Here is a 15,006-nt window from a genome sequence, read left to right on the forward strand (position 1 = left end):
TGGTCTAGTCTGGTCTGGTCTGTTATGGTCTAGTATGGTCTGGTCTGTTATGGTCTAGTCTGGTCTGTTATGGTCTGGTCTGGTCTGGTCTGTTATGGTCTAGTATGGTCTGGTCTGTTATGGTCTGTTATGGTCTAGTCTGGTCTGTTATGGTCTAGTATGGTCTGGTCTGTTATGGTCTAGTATGGTCTGTTATGGTCTGGTCTGGTCTGGTCTGTTATGGTCTAGTCTGGTCTGTTATGGTCTGGTCTGGTCTAGTCTGGTCTGTTATGGTCTAGTATGGTCTGTTATGGTCTGGTCTGGTCTGGTCTGTTATGGTCTAGTATGGTCTGGTCTGTTATGGTCTGGTCTGGTATGGTCTGGTCTGTTATGGTCTGGTATGGTCTGGTCTGTTATGGTCTGGTATGGTCTGGTCTGTTATGGTCTGGTATGGTCTGGTCTGTTATGGTCTGGTATGGTCTGGTCTGTTATGGTCTAGTCTGGTCTGGTCTGTTATGGTCTGGTCTGGTCTGTTATGGTCTGTTATGGTCTGGTCTGTTATGGTCTGGTCTGGTCTGTTATGGTCTGGTATGGTCTGGTCTGTTATGGTCTAGTATGGTCTGGTCTGTTATGGTCTGGTATGGTCTGGTCTGGTATGCTCTGGTCTGGTCTGGTCTGTTATGGTCTGGTCTGTTATGGTCTAGTATGGTCTGGTCTGGTATGGTCTGGTATGGTCTGGTCTGTTATGGTCTAGTCTGGTCTGGTATGGTCTGGTATGGTCTGGTCTGTTATGGTCTAGTATGGTATGGTATGCTCTGGTCTGGTCTGTTATGGTCTGGTCTGGTCTGGTATGCTCTGGTCTGGTCTAGTCTGGTATGGTCTGGTCTGTTATGGTCTGGTATGGTCTGGTCTGTTATGGTCTGGTATGGTCTGGTCTAGTATGGTCTGGTCTGTTATGGTCTAGTATGGTCTGGTCTGGTATGGTCTGATCTGGTCTGGTCTGTTATGGTCTAGTCTGGTCTGGTCTGTTATGGTCTGGTCTGGTCTAGTATGCTCTGGTCTGGTCTGGTCTGTTATGGTCTAGTATGGTCTGGTCTGGTATGGTCTGATCTGGTCTGGTCTGTTATGGTCTAGTCTGGTCTGGTCTGTTATGGTCTGGTCTGGTCTAGTATGCTCTGGTCTGGTCTAGTCTGGTCTGGTCTGGTCTGGTATGCTCTGGTCTGGTCTAGTATGGTCTGGTCTGTTATGGTCTAGTATGGTCTGGTCTGTTATGGTCTAGTATGGTCTGGTCTGGTATGGTCTGATCTGGTCTGGTCTGTTATGGTCTAGTCTGGTCTGGTCTGGTCTGGTATGGTCTAGTATGGTCTGGTCTGGTATGGCGTGCTACATTCTACACTGAAAAAGCAAGTAATGTAATGATTTTCAGTCTATAACTGTGAAATAAGAATAGCAGCCGCATGTCTGAGTCTGCTTCTTGCAGGTGTGTAACAACTGGTATAATTAGGGAATAATTGGGTGAACTCTTTGAAGAATTAAAGAATGTACACAGCTCTTTCCAGTATCACTTAGGTTGTCTTTAAATGCATAATGAATGAGGCATTAACTAAACATAATGAATGAGGCATTAACTAAACATATTGATTGAGGGATTAACTAAACATAATGCATGTGGGATTAACCAAACATAACGCATGTGGGATTAACCAAACATAACGCATGTGGGATTAACGAAACGTAACGCATGTGGGATTAACTAAACATAACGCATGTGGGATTAACCAAACATAACGCATGTGGGATTAACTAAACATAACGCATGTGGGATTAACCAAACATAACGCATGTGGGATTAACGAAACGTAACGCATGTGGGATTAACGAAACATAACGCATGTGGGATTAACTAAACATAACGCATGTGGGATTAACGAAACGTAACGCATGTGGGATTAACTAAACATAACGCATGTGGGATTAACTAAACATAACGCATGTGGGATTAACTAAACATAACGCATGTGGGATTAACGAAACGTAACGCATGTGGGATTAACTAAACATAACGCATGTGGGATTAACTAAACATAACGCATGTGGGATTAACCAAACATAACGCATGTGGGATTAACGAAACGTAACGCATGTGGGATTAACGAAACGTAACGCATGTGGGATTAACGAAACGTTGAAGCATGCTGTTAATGCAAGACTAATGCTGTCGGTTGGTGACTTTCTGCATATTCAATTCGGTTTCCACATTGATACAGCGTACCAGTTACATTGAAATAACGTGGAAACGACATCAAATTAACATTACATTAAACTAACATAAAAACAACGGTGACTCAATGTACTAAATCTGCCCATGCCCCCACCGTCATTGCTGTTTCAAAGCCACACCCTCTGGGCACAGTTCAACGTTCATTGAAATGAAATGGGAACGACGTTGATTCAACCAGTGTATGCCCAGCGGGGTTACCAAGAATCAATCTGTTTTGACACTGTGGGTGGAAAGGAGCCTCTAAAATCCTAAATTAAATGTCTCCCTTCGACTCAAATTACATTTTATTTATACGGTGCTTTTTTACCCTGTCATTCGTCACACAGAACAAAACGTTTGAGACAGGAAACCAGCGTTGTGTTCATTAGGCACGAAACTGAAGAAAATTCTCCAACCCGGAGTGAAACAGGGAGGTATTTTCTGATCTTGTGCAATAGGAAAGACTCATTTTCATTTTTCATTGCACAGTGTTTTGAAACGGTGTGCCCTAATGAACATAGCTCAGACCTAAACCTCCGCTATAAGTGCGAGCCCAGGGCGACAGAGGCAGCAGGGGGAAACTCCTTGCTGTCTGTAGAATATCAAATCTCCACTCTCCATGTGAGTTTTCTGCTGAGATAGATTGTGTGTCCTAAGTGGTCCCCTATTCCCTATTTAGTACACAAAGTACTGCACTACGTAGGGAATAAGGTGGCATTTGGGACACCGCCAGAGACCATAGAAGCGATGGGATGGCTGTATTTCTCTTGACTGTGTGAGAGAGAATGGAGAGATAAAGATCTACCACTGAGTGGAGGACAGAGCCTGCTGTGAGAGGTCTTTTATCGCTCTCTCTCTCTCTGTGATGAGAGGCCCCCTCTCACCGTCTCTGGGATGAGAGGCCCCCTCTCACCGTCTCTGTGATGAGAGGCCCCCTCTCACCGTCCCTCTCACCGTCTCTGGGATGAGAGGCCCCCTCTCACCATCTCTGGGATACTCACACCATCCATCTCTCTCCCACTCTCTGTCTGTCTGTGATACCAGCACCATCCCTCTCAATCTCTATTGGTCTCACCATCTCTGCACTCTTAGAAAAAAAGGTACTATCTAGAATCTTAAAGGGTTCTTCAGCTGTCCCTGTAAGAGAACCCTTTGAAGAACCCTTTTTGGTTAGAGGTAGAACCCTCTGTAGAAAGGGTTCTACATGGAACCCGCATGGGTTCTACCTGGAACCAAAAAGGGTTCTCCTATGGGAACAGCCGAAGAACCCTTTTGGAACCTTTTTTTCTATGAGTGTGTGATACCAGCACCAATCCTCTCTATCGGTCTCTGTGTTTCTCACTCATCATATTCACCATTCGTTCAGGATTATCTGTAATCAAGGTAGAAGGTAGCATTCACAGTAATGTAGAAGTGTTTAGAAACATATTCAGTTCTTATTTACAGTTAAAGTGCCTCCAAAATGACACAGGACATTATTTACCATTCATTTCACAAAATAATCTGAAACAAAACCAACATAAAGAGCAAATGGATCCAACAAATGTGTAGAGTCACAAGCTTGATGTAGTCATTGCGAGGTATGAATATGGGAACAAATACTTACCTATTGACTACTTTAATACACATAAGTGAATTTGTCTTAATACTTTCGCTCCCCTGGGGGGTGTACTATGTACGTAAAGTGCTGTAATTTCTAAACGGTTCACCCGATATGGATGAAAATACCCTCAAATTAAAGCTGGTGGTCTGGACTTTAACATCATACGGTGCACTGGGGAAGTATTTAGACCCCTTTTACTTTTTCCACATTTTGTTACGTTGCAAATTAATTAAAAAATGTACCTGAAATGTCAGACACTTTACTCAGTACTTTGTTGAATCACCTTTGGCAGTGATTACAGCCTCAAGTCTTCTTGGGTATGACGCTACAAGCTTGGCACACCTGAATTTGGGGAGTTTCTCCCATTCTTCTCTGCAAATCCTCTCAAGCTCTGTCAGGTTGGATGGGGAGAGTTACGGCACAGCTATTTTCAGGTCTCTCCAGAGATGTTCGATTGGGTTCAAGTCCGGGCTCTGGCTAGGCCACTCAAGGACATTCAGAGACTTGTCCCGAAGCCACACCTGTGTTGTCTTGGCTGTGTGCTTAGGGTCGTTGTCCTGTTGGAAGGTGAAGCTTCGCCCGTCTGAGGTCCTGAGCGCTGTGGAGTAGGTTTTCATCAAGGATCTCTCTGTACTTTGCTCTGCTCATCTTTCGCTCGATCCGGACTAGTATACCAGTCCCTGCTGCTGAAAAACATCCCCACAGCATGATGCTGCCACCACCATGCTTCACCGTAGGGATGGTGCCAGGTTTCCTCCAGACGTGACGCTTGGCATTCAGGCCAAAGAGTGCTGCAGAGATGGTTGTCCTTCTGGAAGGTTCATCCCATCTCCACAGAGGAACTCTGGAGCTCTGTCAGAGTGACCATCGGGTTCTTGTTCACCTCCCTGACCAAGGCCCTTCTCCCGCAACTGCTCAGTTTGGCCAGGCGGCCAGCTCTAGCAAGAGTCTTGGTGGTTCCAAACTTCTTCCATTTAAGAATGATGGAGGCCACTATGTTCTTGGGGACCTTCAATGCTGCAGAGATTTTTGGGTACCCTTCCCCAGATCTGTGCCTCGACACAGTCCTGTCTATAAGCTCTATGGACAATTCCTTTGACCTCATGGCTTGGTTTTTGCTCTGACATGCACTGTCAACTGTTGGACCTTATATAGACAGGTGTGTGCCTTTCAATGTCGTGTCCAATCAATTGAATTTCAAGTTGTAGAAACATCTCAAGGATGATCAATGGAAACAGGATGCTCCTGAGCTCAATTTCGAGTCTCATAGAAAAGGGTCTGAATACTTATTTACGTAAGGTATTTCTGTTTTTTATTTGTAATAAATTAGCACACATTTCGAAAAATCTGTTTTTGCTCATTATGGGGTATTCTGTGTAGATTGATAACATTTTTCAAAATCAATTTTGGAATGAGCTGTAACGTAACAAAATGTGGATAAAGTCAAGCGGTCAGAATACCATCCGAATGCACTGTAGGTACTTTTTTTTGGGGGGGGGGGGGGTGCCCCCATCTTGCTGGGTGCGTGCTACGCCACTGCTTAAATCACAAGTTAAATATAACTATAAAAAATGTTAGACGTGTCAAATAAATTATATCCAGCTCAGGGCTCCAGCTATGCATTTAGTTTGCTAAGAAGATCCCTGTTCCTTAAATAGTTTTGTGCGTAAAAAAAGTTATATATATTTAAAAAAATTGCGCCCCTTTTGTTCACATTCCGTAATACCGTATACCCCAATATGATGCAGGAACGGTATGACGGTATGAAAATCTGAATACCACCCAACCTTTCTCTCTCGCTCTCTCTCTCTCTCTCCCCCTCCCTCTCTTTCTCTCTTTCTCTCTCTCTCTTTCTCCCTCTGTGTCTCACTCTCTGTCTATCTCCCTCTGTGTATCTCTGGAAATCTGATACCAGTATCATCTCCACTTCTCTTTTTTTAAGTCAAGTTCACGTTCGTTGGTTTGTCTGATACCGGCAGGATCCTGAATGTGTGTGTTGATTTTGTAACTCTAACTGAACCCTCCAGGCAACAAAGCCTGCCCGAAAAGCCAGTTCCAGTGTGCCAACCGCAAGTGCCTGGCACCTGTCTACGTGTGCGACGGCGATGACGACTGCGGCGACGGCTCTGACGAACTCAAATGCTCCGACCGCCACTCGCCAACGAACACCTGCAGCCCGCACGAGTTCCGCTGCAACACCTCGGAGTGCGTGCCCGTTATGTGGAGCTGTGACGGCGACCCCGACTGCCCCGACGGCTCTGACGAGTGGCCGGAGCGTTGCGGCGTTGAAGGTTCACATCCACGACGCAGGGTGAACTGTACGATGGAGGAGTTCCGGTGCGCCAACGGGGAGTGTGTGAGGCTGCCGTGGAAATGTGATGGCGATCCGGACTGCAAGGATAAGTCAGACGAGGCAGAATGTCGTAAGTGTTCTTGAAGTTTTTTTTGTCTTAGATACATGAACATAAACATACACATACAGTCCATTCAGAAAGTATTCAGACCTCTTGACTTTTTCCACATTTTGTTACGTTACAGCCTTATTCTAAAATGGATTACATTTTAAAAATCCTCATCAATCTACGCACAATACCCCATAATGACAAAGCAAAAACAATGAAATAAAATAAATTGAATCCATTTTAGAATAAGCATGTAACGTGGAAAAAAGGTCTGAATACTTTCCGAATGCACAGTACATATCACAGGAGCTTGGAGGAAGGGCTCGTGGTAATGGTTGGAGTGGAATGGGTGGAATGGTATCAAATACAACAAACACAAGTTTTCTATGTGTTTGATGCCATTCCATTCGCTCTGTTCCAGCCATTATTGTGAGCCATTCTCCCCTCAGCATCCTCCACTGATACATACTGTACAGTTGACCGGGGCAGCTCTAGCAGGGCAGAAATTTGATGAGCTAAATTACAACCATATTCTCTAGCAGTCTAGTTGTATTCTGCTCCACCTCTGTACATGGAGAATGACAACAACTATCCAGACTACCATATCTTTCATTTATCTTCCATCTGTGTTGCCACACCATTTTGTCACAGAGCACATTTTCATTTCACCAGGCTCCACACAACTCAGTTTGTCTTGAGTCGCGAAAGAGAGATAGAGAGGGAAAGGGAGATATAGAGAGAGAGGGAGAGAGAGAAAGAAAGAGAGATAGAGAGGGAAAGGGAGATATAGAGAGAGAGAGGGAGAGGGAGAGAGAGAAAGAAAGAGAGGAAGAGGCAGACTGAGAGAGAGGGAAACAGAGAGATGGAGAGAGAGGGAGAAGGTTTGTTTGTGAAGATGGGGCAGTCGTGATAAAACAAGTTTTCCCATTAGCTGATGTAGGGATCCTGTCTGTCTGTCTGTCTGTCTGTCTGTCTGTCTGTCTGTCTGTCTGTCTGTCTGTCTGTCTGTCTGTCTGTCTGTCTGTCTGTCTGTCTGTCTGTCTGTCTGCCTGCCTCTTTCTCAGCCTCCTCTCTCTATGTGGTGTCATCAAGTCCCACCTCTCTCCTCCTCTCTCTCTCTCTCTCTCTCTCTCTCTCTCTCTCTCTCTCTCTCTCTCTCTCTCTCTCTCTCTCTCTCTCTGCGGTGTCATCAAGCCCTATCCTCTCTCTTCTCCTTCCTCCTCTCGCTCCCTCCAATGTGTCATAAACGCCAATTAACACTGATAGATGTTATTTCAGCCAATTGAAAGGCAGCGCAGGGAGTAGGTTAAGCCATACGCAAAGGAGTAAGAGCGAGTGTCCACAGGTTGCTAGGCAACCCATTAATGTCCTGTAGTGTTTAAAAGCCCTTGAATAATAGCAAGGTCTCATTTTTGCCACAGCGAGCTATAACACTATAATCACTCACTTGGTGGACATGATGCTTTATCCAAAGTGACTGGTAGTGTACACTAACGGGGTGGACATGATGCTTTATCCAAAGTGACTGGTAGTGAACACTAACGTGGTGGTCATGATGCTTTATCCAAAGTGACTGGTAGTGAACACTAACGTGGTGGACATGATGCTTTATCCAAAGTGACTGGTAGTGTACACTAACGTGGTGGTCATGATGCTTTATCCAAAGTGACTGGTAGTGAACACTAACGGGGTGGACATGATGCTTTATCCAAAGTGACTGGTAGTGAACACTAACGTGGTGGACATGATGCTTTATCCAAAGTGACTGGTAGTGTACACTAACGTGGTGGTCATGATGCTTTATCCAAAGTGACTGGTAGTGAACACTAACGGGGTGGACATGATGCTTTATCCAAAGTGACTGGTAGTGTACACTAACGTGGTGGTCATGATGCTTTATCCAAAGTGACTGGTAGTGAACACTAACGGGGTGGACATGATGCTTTATCCAAAGTGACTGGTAGTGTACACTAACGTGGTGGACATGATGCTTTATCCAAAGTGACTGGTAGTGAACACTAACGGGGTGGACATGATGCTTTATCCAAAGTGACTGGTAGTGAACACTAACGGGGTGGACATGATGCTTTATCCAAAGTGACTTGTAGTGAACACTAACGGGGTGGACATGATGCTTTATCCAAAGTGACTGGTAGTGAACACTAACGTGGTGGACATGATGCTTTATCCAAAGTGACTGGTAGTGAACACTAACGTGGTGGACATGATGCTTTATCCAAAGTGACTGGTAGTGAACACTAACGGGGTGGACATGATGCTTTATCCAAAGTGACTGGTAGTGAACACTAACGGGGTGGACATGATGCTTTATCCAAAGTGACTGGTAGTGAACACTAACGTGGTGGACATGATGCTTTATCCAAAGTGACTGGTAGTGAACACTAACGGGGTGGACATGATGATTTATCCAAAGTGACTGGTAGTGAACACTAACGGGGTGGACATGATGCTTTATCCAAAGTGACTGGTAGTGTACACTAACGGGGTGGTCCTGATGATTTATCCAAAGTGACTGGTAGTGAACACTAACGTGGTGGACATGATGCTTTATCCAAAGTGACTGGTAGTGTACACTAACGTGGTGGACATGATGCTTTATCCAAAGTGACTGGTAGTGAACACTAACGGGGTGGACATGATGCTTTATCCAAAGTGACTGGTAGTGAACACTGACGTGGTGGACATGATGCTTTATCCAAAGTGACTGGTAGTGAACACTAACGGGGTGGTCCTGATGCTTTATCCAAAGTGACTGGTAGTGAACACTAACGTGGTGGACATGATGCTTTATCCAAAGTGACTGGTAGTGAACACTAACGGGGTGGACATGATGCTTTATCCAAAGTGACTGGTAGTGAACACTAACGGGGTGGACATGATGCTTTATCCAAAGTGACTGGTAGTGAACACTAACGTGGTGGTCATGATGCTTATACACATATATTATTCACAGGTAACTGACAAAATCAAGAAAACCCCAACATAAAGCTTCTTAATGGGGTGTTGGGCCAGAACAGCTTTTAATTTGGGGATCCTAATACAATATCAAATGCACCTTGACATAGATTCTACAGGTGTCTGAAACTCTATTGGAGGGATGAGACACCAGTCTTCCACGAGGAAATACATCATTTGGTGTTTTTTTTATGGTGGTGGATCAAACCATTCAGTGACCACTCGTGCCCTGTGGATGGGGGTGTCATCATCCTATGGGGGCATATCCATGGTAGCCAAAATAATGACCTGCCCAGCATTTTTATACATGACCCTAAGCATGATGGGATGTTAATTGCTTAATTAACACAGGAACCATACCTTTGTGGAAGCGCCTGCTTTCGATATACTTTGTATCTCTCATTTGCACATTTAGTGTTTCCGTTATTCTGTCAGTTACCTGTATGTGACCCATGCTTTTGAATAAGTTTAGTTACGAGCTAGTTTAGCTTTGCGCGCACACACACACACACACACACACACACACACACACACACACACACACACACACACACACACACACACACACACACTGACTGGGAAAAAGAGTCACTATCTGGCTTTTGGCTCAGCTACACACACTGTTCTCTATCTCCTGATAACACTAAATCATCCCCCCCATGCTTTATATAATATTGCTTTTTAGTGGGCTCTAGAAGGGAGTTTCATGTCTGGGCATGGGAATTAATGGCGACTAGGAGTGGGATACGGCTCCGCAGAGGCCTCCATCTTGGGGCAGGATACTGAAGATCATATATCACAGAGCCCACGGTTTACTGCTTCTCCTGCTAGGTACAGCTAATGTCCCGCTATGGATTGAATGTGTGTCAAGGGGTTGTCTGTCTGTCTGTGTGTCTGTCTCTCTGTGTGTGTGCTTCTTGAGTCCTCAGTTCAGTGCTCAGTTCAGTCCTCAGTTCAGTCCTCAGTTCAGTCCTCAGTTCAGTGCTCAGTTCAGTGCTCAGTTCAGTGCTCAGTTCAGTCCTCAGTTCAGTCCTCAGTTCAGTCCTCAGTTCAGTGCTCAGTTCAGTCCTCAGTTCAGTGCTCAGTTCAGTGCTCAGTTCAGTGCTCAGTTCAGTCCTCAGTTCAGTCCTCAGTTCAGTGCTCAGTTCAGTGCTCAGTTCAGTCCTCAGTTCAGTCCTCAGTTATTTAGTGTTTAACGGTCTCTTCTTCCTGTAGTCAATTTTTTTTCTCCAACTCTCTCCTCTTCTTGTGTATGTGTGCGTCTGTGTGTATCTGGGTTTGTGTCTGTGTGTATCCGTGTGTGTGTGTCTGTGTGTCTGTGTGTGTGTGTGTGTGTGTGTGTGTGTGTGTGTGTGTGTGTGTGTGTGTGTGTGTGTGTGTGTGTGTGTGTGTGTGTGTGTGTGTGTGTGTGTGTGTGTGTGTGTGTGTGTGTGTGTGTGTGTTACAGCCCTACTGACGTGCAGGCCAGATGAGTTCCAGTGTGGTGACGGCTCCTGTATCCACGGTACCAAGCAGTGTAACAAGGTCCATGACTGTCCTGACCAGAGTGACGAGGCTGGCTGTGTCAACGGTATGTGTGTGTGTGTGTGTGTGTGGTGTGTGTGTGTGTGTGTGTGTGTGTGTGTGTGTGTGTGTGTGTGTGTGTGTGTGTGTGTGTGTGTGTGTGTGTGTGTGTCTGGCTTACTGGCTGTGTCAACAGTATGTCTGACACTCCGTATGGCTGTCTGCATGGCTGGCTGGCTGGCTGGCTGGCTGGCTGGCTGGCTGGCTGGCTGACTCCATACAGTATGTCTGGCTGGCTGACTGGCTGTCTCTATATGTCTGGCTGGCTGGCTCTATATGTCTGGCTGGCTGGCTGACTCCATACAGTATGTCTGGCTGGCTGACTGGCTGGCTCTATATGTCTGGCTGGCTGGCTCTATATGTCTGGCTGGCTGACTCCATACAGTATTGTCTGTCTGTCTGGCTGACTCCATACAGTATTGTCTGTCTGGCTGGCTGACTCCATACAGTATTGTCTGGCTGGCTGGCTGACTCTATATAGTATTGTCTGGCTGGCTGGCTGACTCCATACAGTATTGTCTGGCTGGCTGACTCCATACAGTATTGTCTGTCTGGCTGGCTGACTCCATACAGTATTGTCTGGCTGGCTGACTTCCTGATTGGCTCGTTGGCTCTATATGTCTACCTAACTGGTTGTCTGTCTGTCTGTACCTTCCTGTACCTGTCTGTCTGCTGGTCTGTGTATGTCTGCCTGGCTAACTGTCTGTAGTAAAAGTCTTTCCCCATGTCTTCCTGCCACAGCCACTAAGTGTGAGGGTCCCTTGAAGTTCCTGTGTAAGAACGGAGAGTGTATCGACAGCACCAAGGTGTGTGACAACGTCAAGGACTGCAAAGACCGCTCTGATGAGCCCAAGAAGGAGTGTGGTAAGAACACACACTCGGACACACACACACACACACAGACACACACAGACACACAGACACACACACACACACACACACACACACACACACACACACACACACACACACACACACACACACACACACACACACACACACACACACACACACACACACACACACACTGAGAGGGTCCTCTTCAAGTGGATTATGCCCAGTTTCCATGGTTCTTAATGGTCTCACCCCGTGGTGTAGTAGGGAACCAGAGTGACCTGTGACCTCCAGGGTGACCTCCAGTACCAACCTATTGATTAGATCACAATCTTTATTCCCTTTCTTTACAAAATGGAGGCGGAAAAGCTGTTTATATGGTATGTACATTTTTGTGTCGATCTGTGTTTGCCTGAGAAGGAGCCATATGCGAATTCATCGTTTTAGGGACATGAAAAGGAAAATAGTTTGGCACAAATTATAGAATTGAAAAACCGGTGTGTGTGTGTGTGTGTGTGTGTGTGTGTGTGTGTGTGTGTGTGTGTGTGTGTGTGTGTGTGTGTGTGTGTGTGTGTGTGTGTGTGTGTGTACTGCAGTACAGCAACAGCAGATATTCATAGAGAAGTTTGGCATAAACTCTGAAACAATGACGTGGTTGTTTTACATATCTTAATTGAATGCACTGATTGTAATGCTCTGGAAAAGAGTGTCTGCTAAATGACTATATAAAATGTGAATGTACAATTAAATGTTTTTTTGGTGTTTGCAAGTGAGCATTTACAGTGCCTTCAGAAAGTATTCAAAACCCTTTTGACTTTTTCCACATTTTGATGTGTTACAGACTGAATTTAAAATAGATATAATTTAGATTTTTGGTCACAGACCTACACACAATACCCCATAATGTGAATGTGGAATTATGTTTGTTGAATTTTTTACAAATTAATTAATATTTGGAATGTCTTGAGTAAATAAGTGTTCAACCCCTTTTTATGGCAAGTCTAAATAAGGTCAGGAGAAAGAAATTGCTTAACAAGTCCCATAAATTGCATGGACTCACTGGGTGTGTAATAATAGTGTTTAAAATGTTTTTTTTAATGACTACCTCATCTCTGTACCCCACGCATACAATTATCTGTAAGATACCTCAGTCAAGCAGTGCATTTCAAACACAGATTCAACCACAAAGACCAGGGAGGTTTTCCAATAAAAGCAGACATTGATTATCCTATTGAACATGGTGAAGTTATTAATTCCACTCTGGATGGTGTATCAATACACCCAGTCACTACAAAGATACAAGCATATGTCTCTAAGAGCTGAAAATTGTTGTCTAGCAATCTACAACCAATTTGACAGAGCTTGAATTATTTTTTAAAGAATAATGGGAAAATAATGTACAATACAGGGGTGGAAAGCTCTTAGAGATTCTAACATGTATTGACTCAGGGGTGTGAATACTTATGTAAATTAGATATTTCTGTATTTCATTTTCAATACATTTGCTAAAAATTCTTTTTTATTTAATCCATGTTGACTTCAGGATGTAACTCAACAACATGTGGAATAAGTCAAGGGGTATGAATACTTTCTGAAGACACTGTGTGCAGAGGTGTGTGTGTCTGCAAGCTAGCACTTATGCAGATGTGTGTGTGTCTGCAAGCTAGCACTTATGCAATGATGTGTGTATGCTCACCATAACAAAGTGGCTATCTCCATTGCATTTCAAAGCGTCGAGGGGCACGAGTCAAATTAGTATCAAGAGAAGAAAAGCCTCTGTGTGCTCATCAAAGGGGAGAGAAACAAACATCTCTGTGTGTGTTGTGTGTGTGTGTGTGTGTGTGTGTGTGTGTGTGTGTGTGTGTGTGTGTGTGTGTGTGTGTGTGTGTGTACGTGCATGCAGTAGTTTGTGTGCACACAGTGCCTTCAGAAAGTCTTCATACCCTTTGACTTTTTCCACATGTTGTCGTGTTACAGCCTGAATTTAAAATGGATGACATTTTGATGTTGTGTCACTGATTCTACACACAATACCCCATAATGTCAAAGTGGATTTTTTTTTTGTTTAATTTTTATTTTTATACATTAATAACAAATGTAAAGCTGAAATGTCTTGAGTCAATATTCAACCCCTTTGTTGAATAACGGTTGAGCTAATGTGCGCTAATGCGATTAGCATGAGGCTGTAAGTAACAAGAACATTTCCCAGGACATAGACATATCTGATATTGGCAGAAAGCTTACATTCTTGTTAATCTAACTGCACTGTCCAATTTACAAATCAAATCAAATTTTATTTGTCACATACACATGGTTAGCAGATGTTAATGCGAGTGTAGCGAAATGCTTGTGCTTCTAGTTTCGACAATGCAGTAATAGCCAACGAGTAATCTAACAATTTCACAACAACTACCTTATAGACACAAGTGCAAAGGAATTAATAAGAATATGTACATAAAAAAATATATGAATGAGTGACGGTATAGAACGGCATAGACAAGATGCAGTAGATGGTATAGAGTACAGTATATACATATGAGATGGGTAATGTAGGGTATGTAAACATATAAAAGTGGCATTGTTTAAAGTGGCTAGTGATACATTACATCAAGATGGTAAGATGCAGTAGATGGTATAGAGTACAGTATATATAGTAGCTACTACAGTGAAAAAATACCATGCTATTGTTTGAGGAGAGTGCACAGTTATGAACTTGAAAAATTATTAATAAACCAATTAGACACATTTGGGCAGTCTTGACTCAGCATTTTGAACAGAAATGCAATGGTTCATTGGATCAGTCTAAAACGTTGCACATACACTGCTCCCATCTAGTGGACAAAATCTAAATTGCGCCTGGGCTGGAATAATACATTATGGCCTTTCTCTTGCATTTCAATTATGATTTTTTTTCTTTGTATTATCTTTTACCAGATCTGATGTGTTATATTCTCCTACATTAATTTCACATTTCCACAAACTTCAAAGTGTTTCCCTTCAAATAGTATCAATAATATGCATATCCTTGATTCAGGTCCTGAGCTACAGGCAGTTAGATTTGGGTATGTCATTTTAGGCGAAAATGTCAAAAAAGGGGCGGATCCTTATTAACAAATCACATAGAAAGTTGCATGGACTCATTCTGTGTTCAGTAATAGTGGTTAACATACATTTTTTTATGACTACCCCATCTGTACCCCACACATACAATTGTCTGTAAGGTCCCTCAATCGAGTAATGAATTTCAAGCACAGATTCAACTACAAAGATTTACAGGGCTCCCGAGTGGCGCAGCGGTCTAAGGCACTGCATTTCAGTGCTAGAGGCGTCACTACAGACCCTGGTTTGATTCCAGGCTGTATCACAACCGGCCGTGATTGGGAGTACCA

At 43.9% G+C, this 15,006-nt stretch overlaps 1 protein-coding gene across 2 annotated transcripts in view; it reads left to right on the top strand.

The window, feature by feature from the left end:
- LOC106598404 (low-density lipoprotein receptor-related protein 8) overlaps positions 1–15,006 on the top strand; it is a 190,169-nt gene that overhangs the window by 116,537 nt on the left and 58,626 nt on the right. For both annotated transcript variants that reach the window (XM_045714492.2, XM_014189447.3), the window contains exons 5-7: positions 5,870–6,265; positions 10,668–10,790; positions 11,525–11,647. In XM_045714492.2, the coding sequence (XP_045570448.1) occupies positions 5,870–6,265; positions 10,668–10,790; positions 11,525–11,647 (642 nt within the window). The remainder of the gene's footprint in view (positions 1–5,869; positions 6,266–10,667; positions 10,791–11,524; positions 11,648–15,006) is intronic.

The sequence above is a fragment of the Salmo salar genome, chromosome 03 (genome assembly GCF_965601325.2).
Source record: "Salmo salar chromosome 03, fSalSal1, whole genome shotgun sequence".
Classification (NCBI taxonomy): Eukaryota; Metazoa; Chordata; class Actinopteri; order Salmoniformes; family Salmonidae; genus Salmo; species Salmo salar.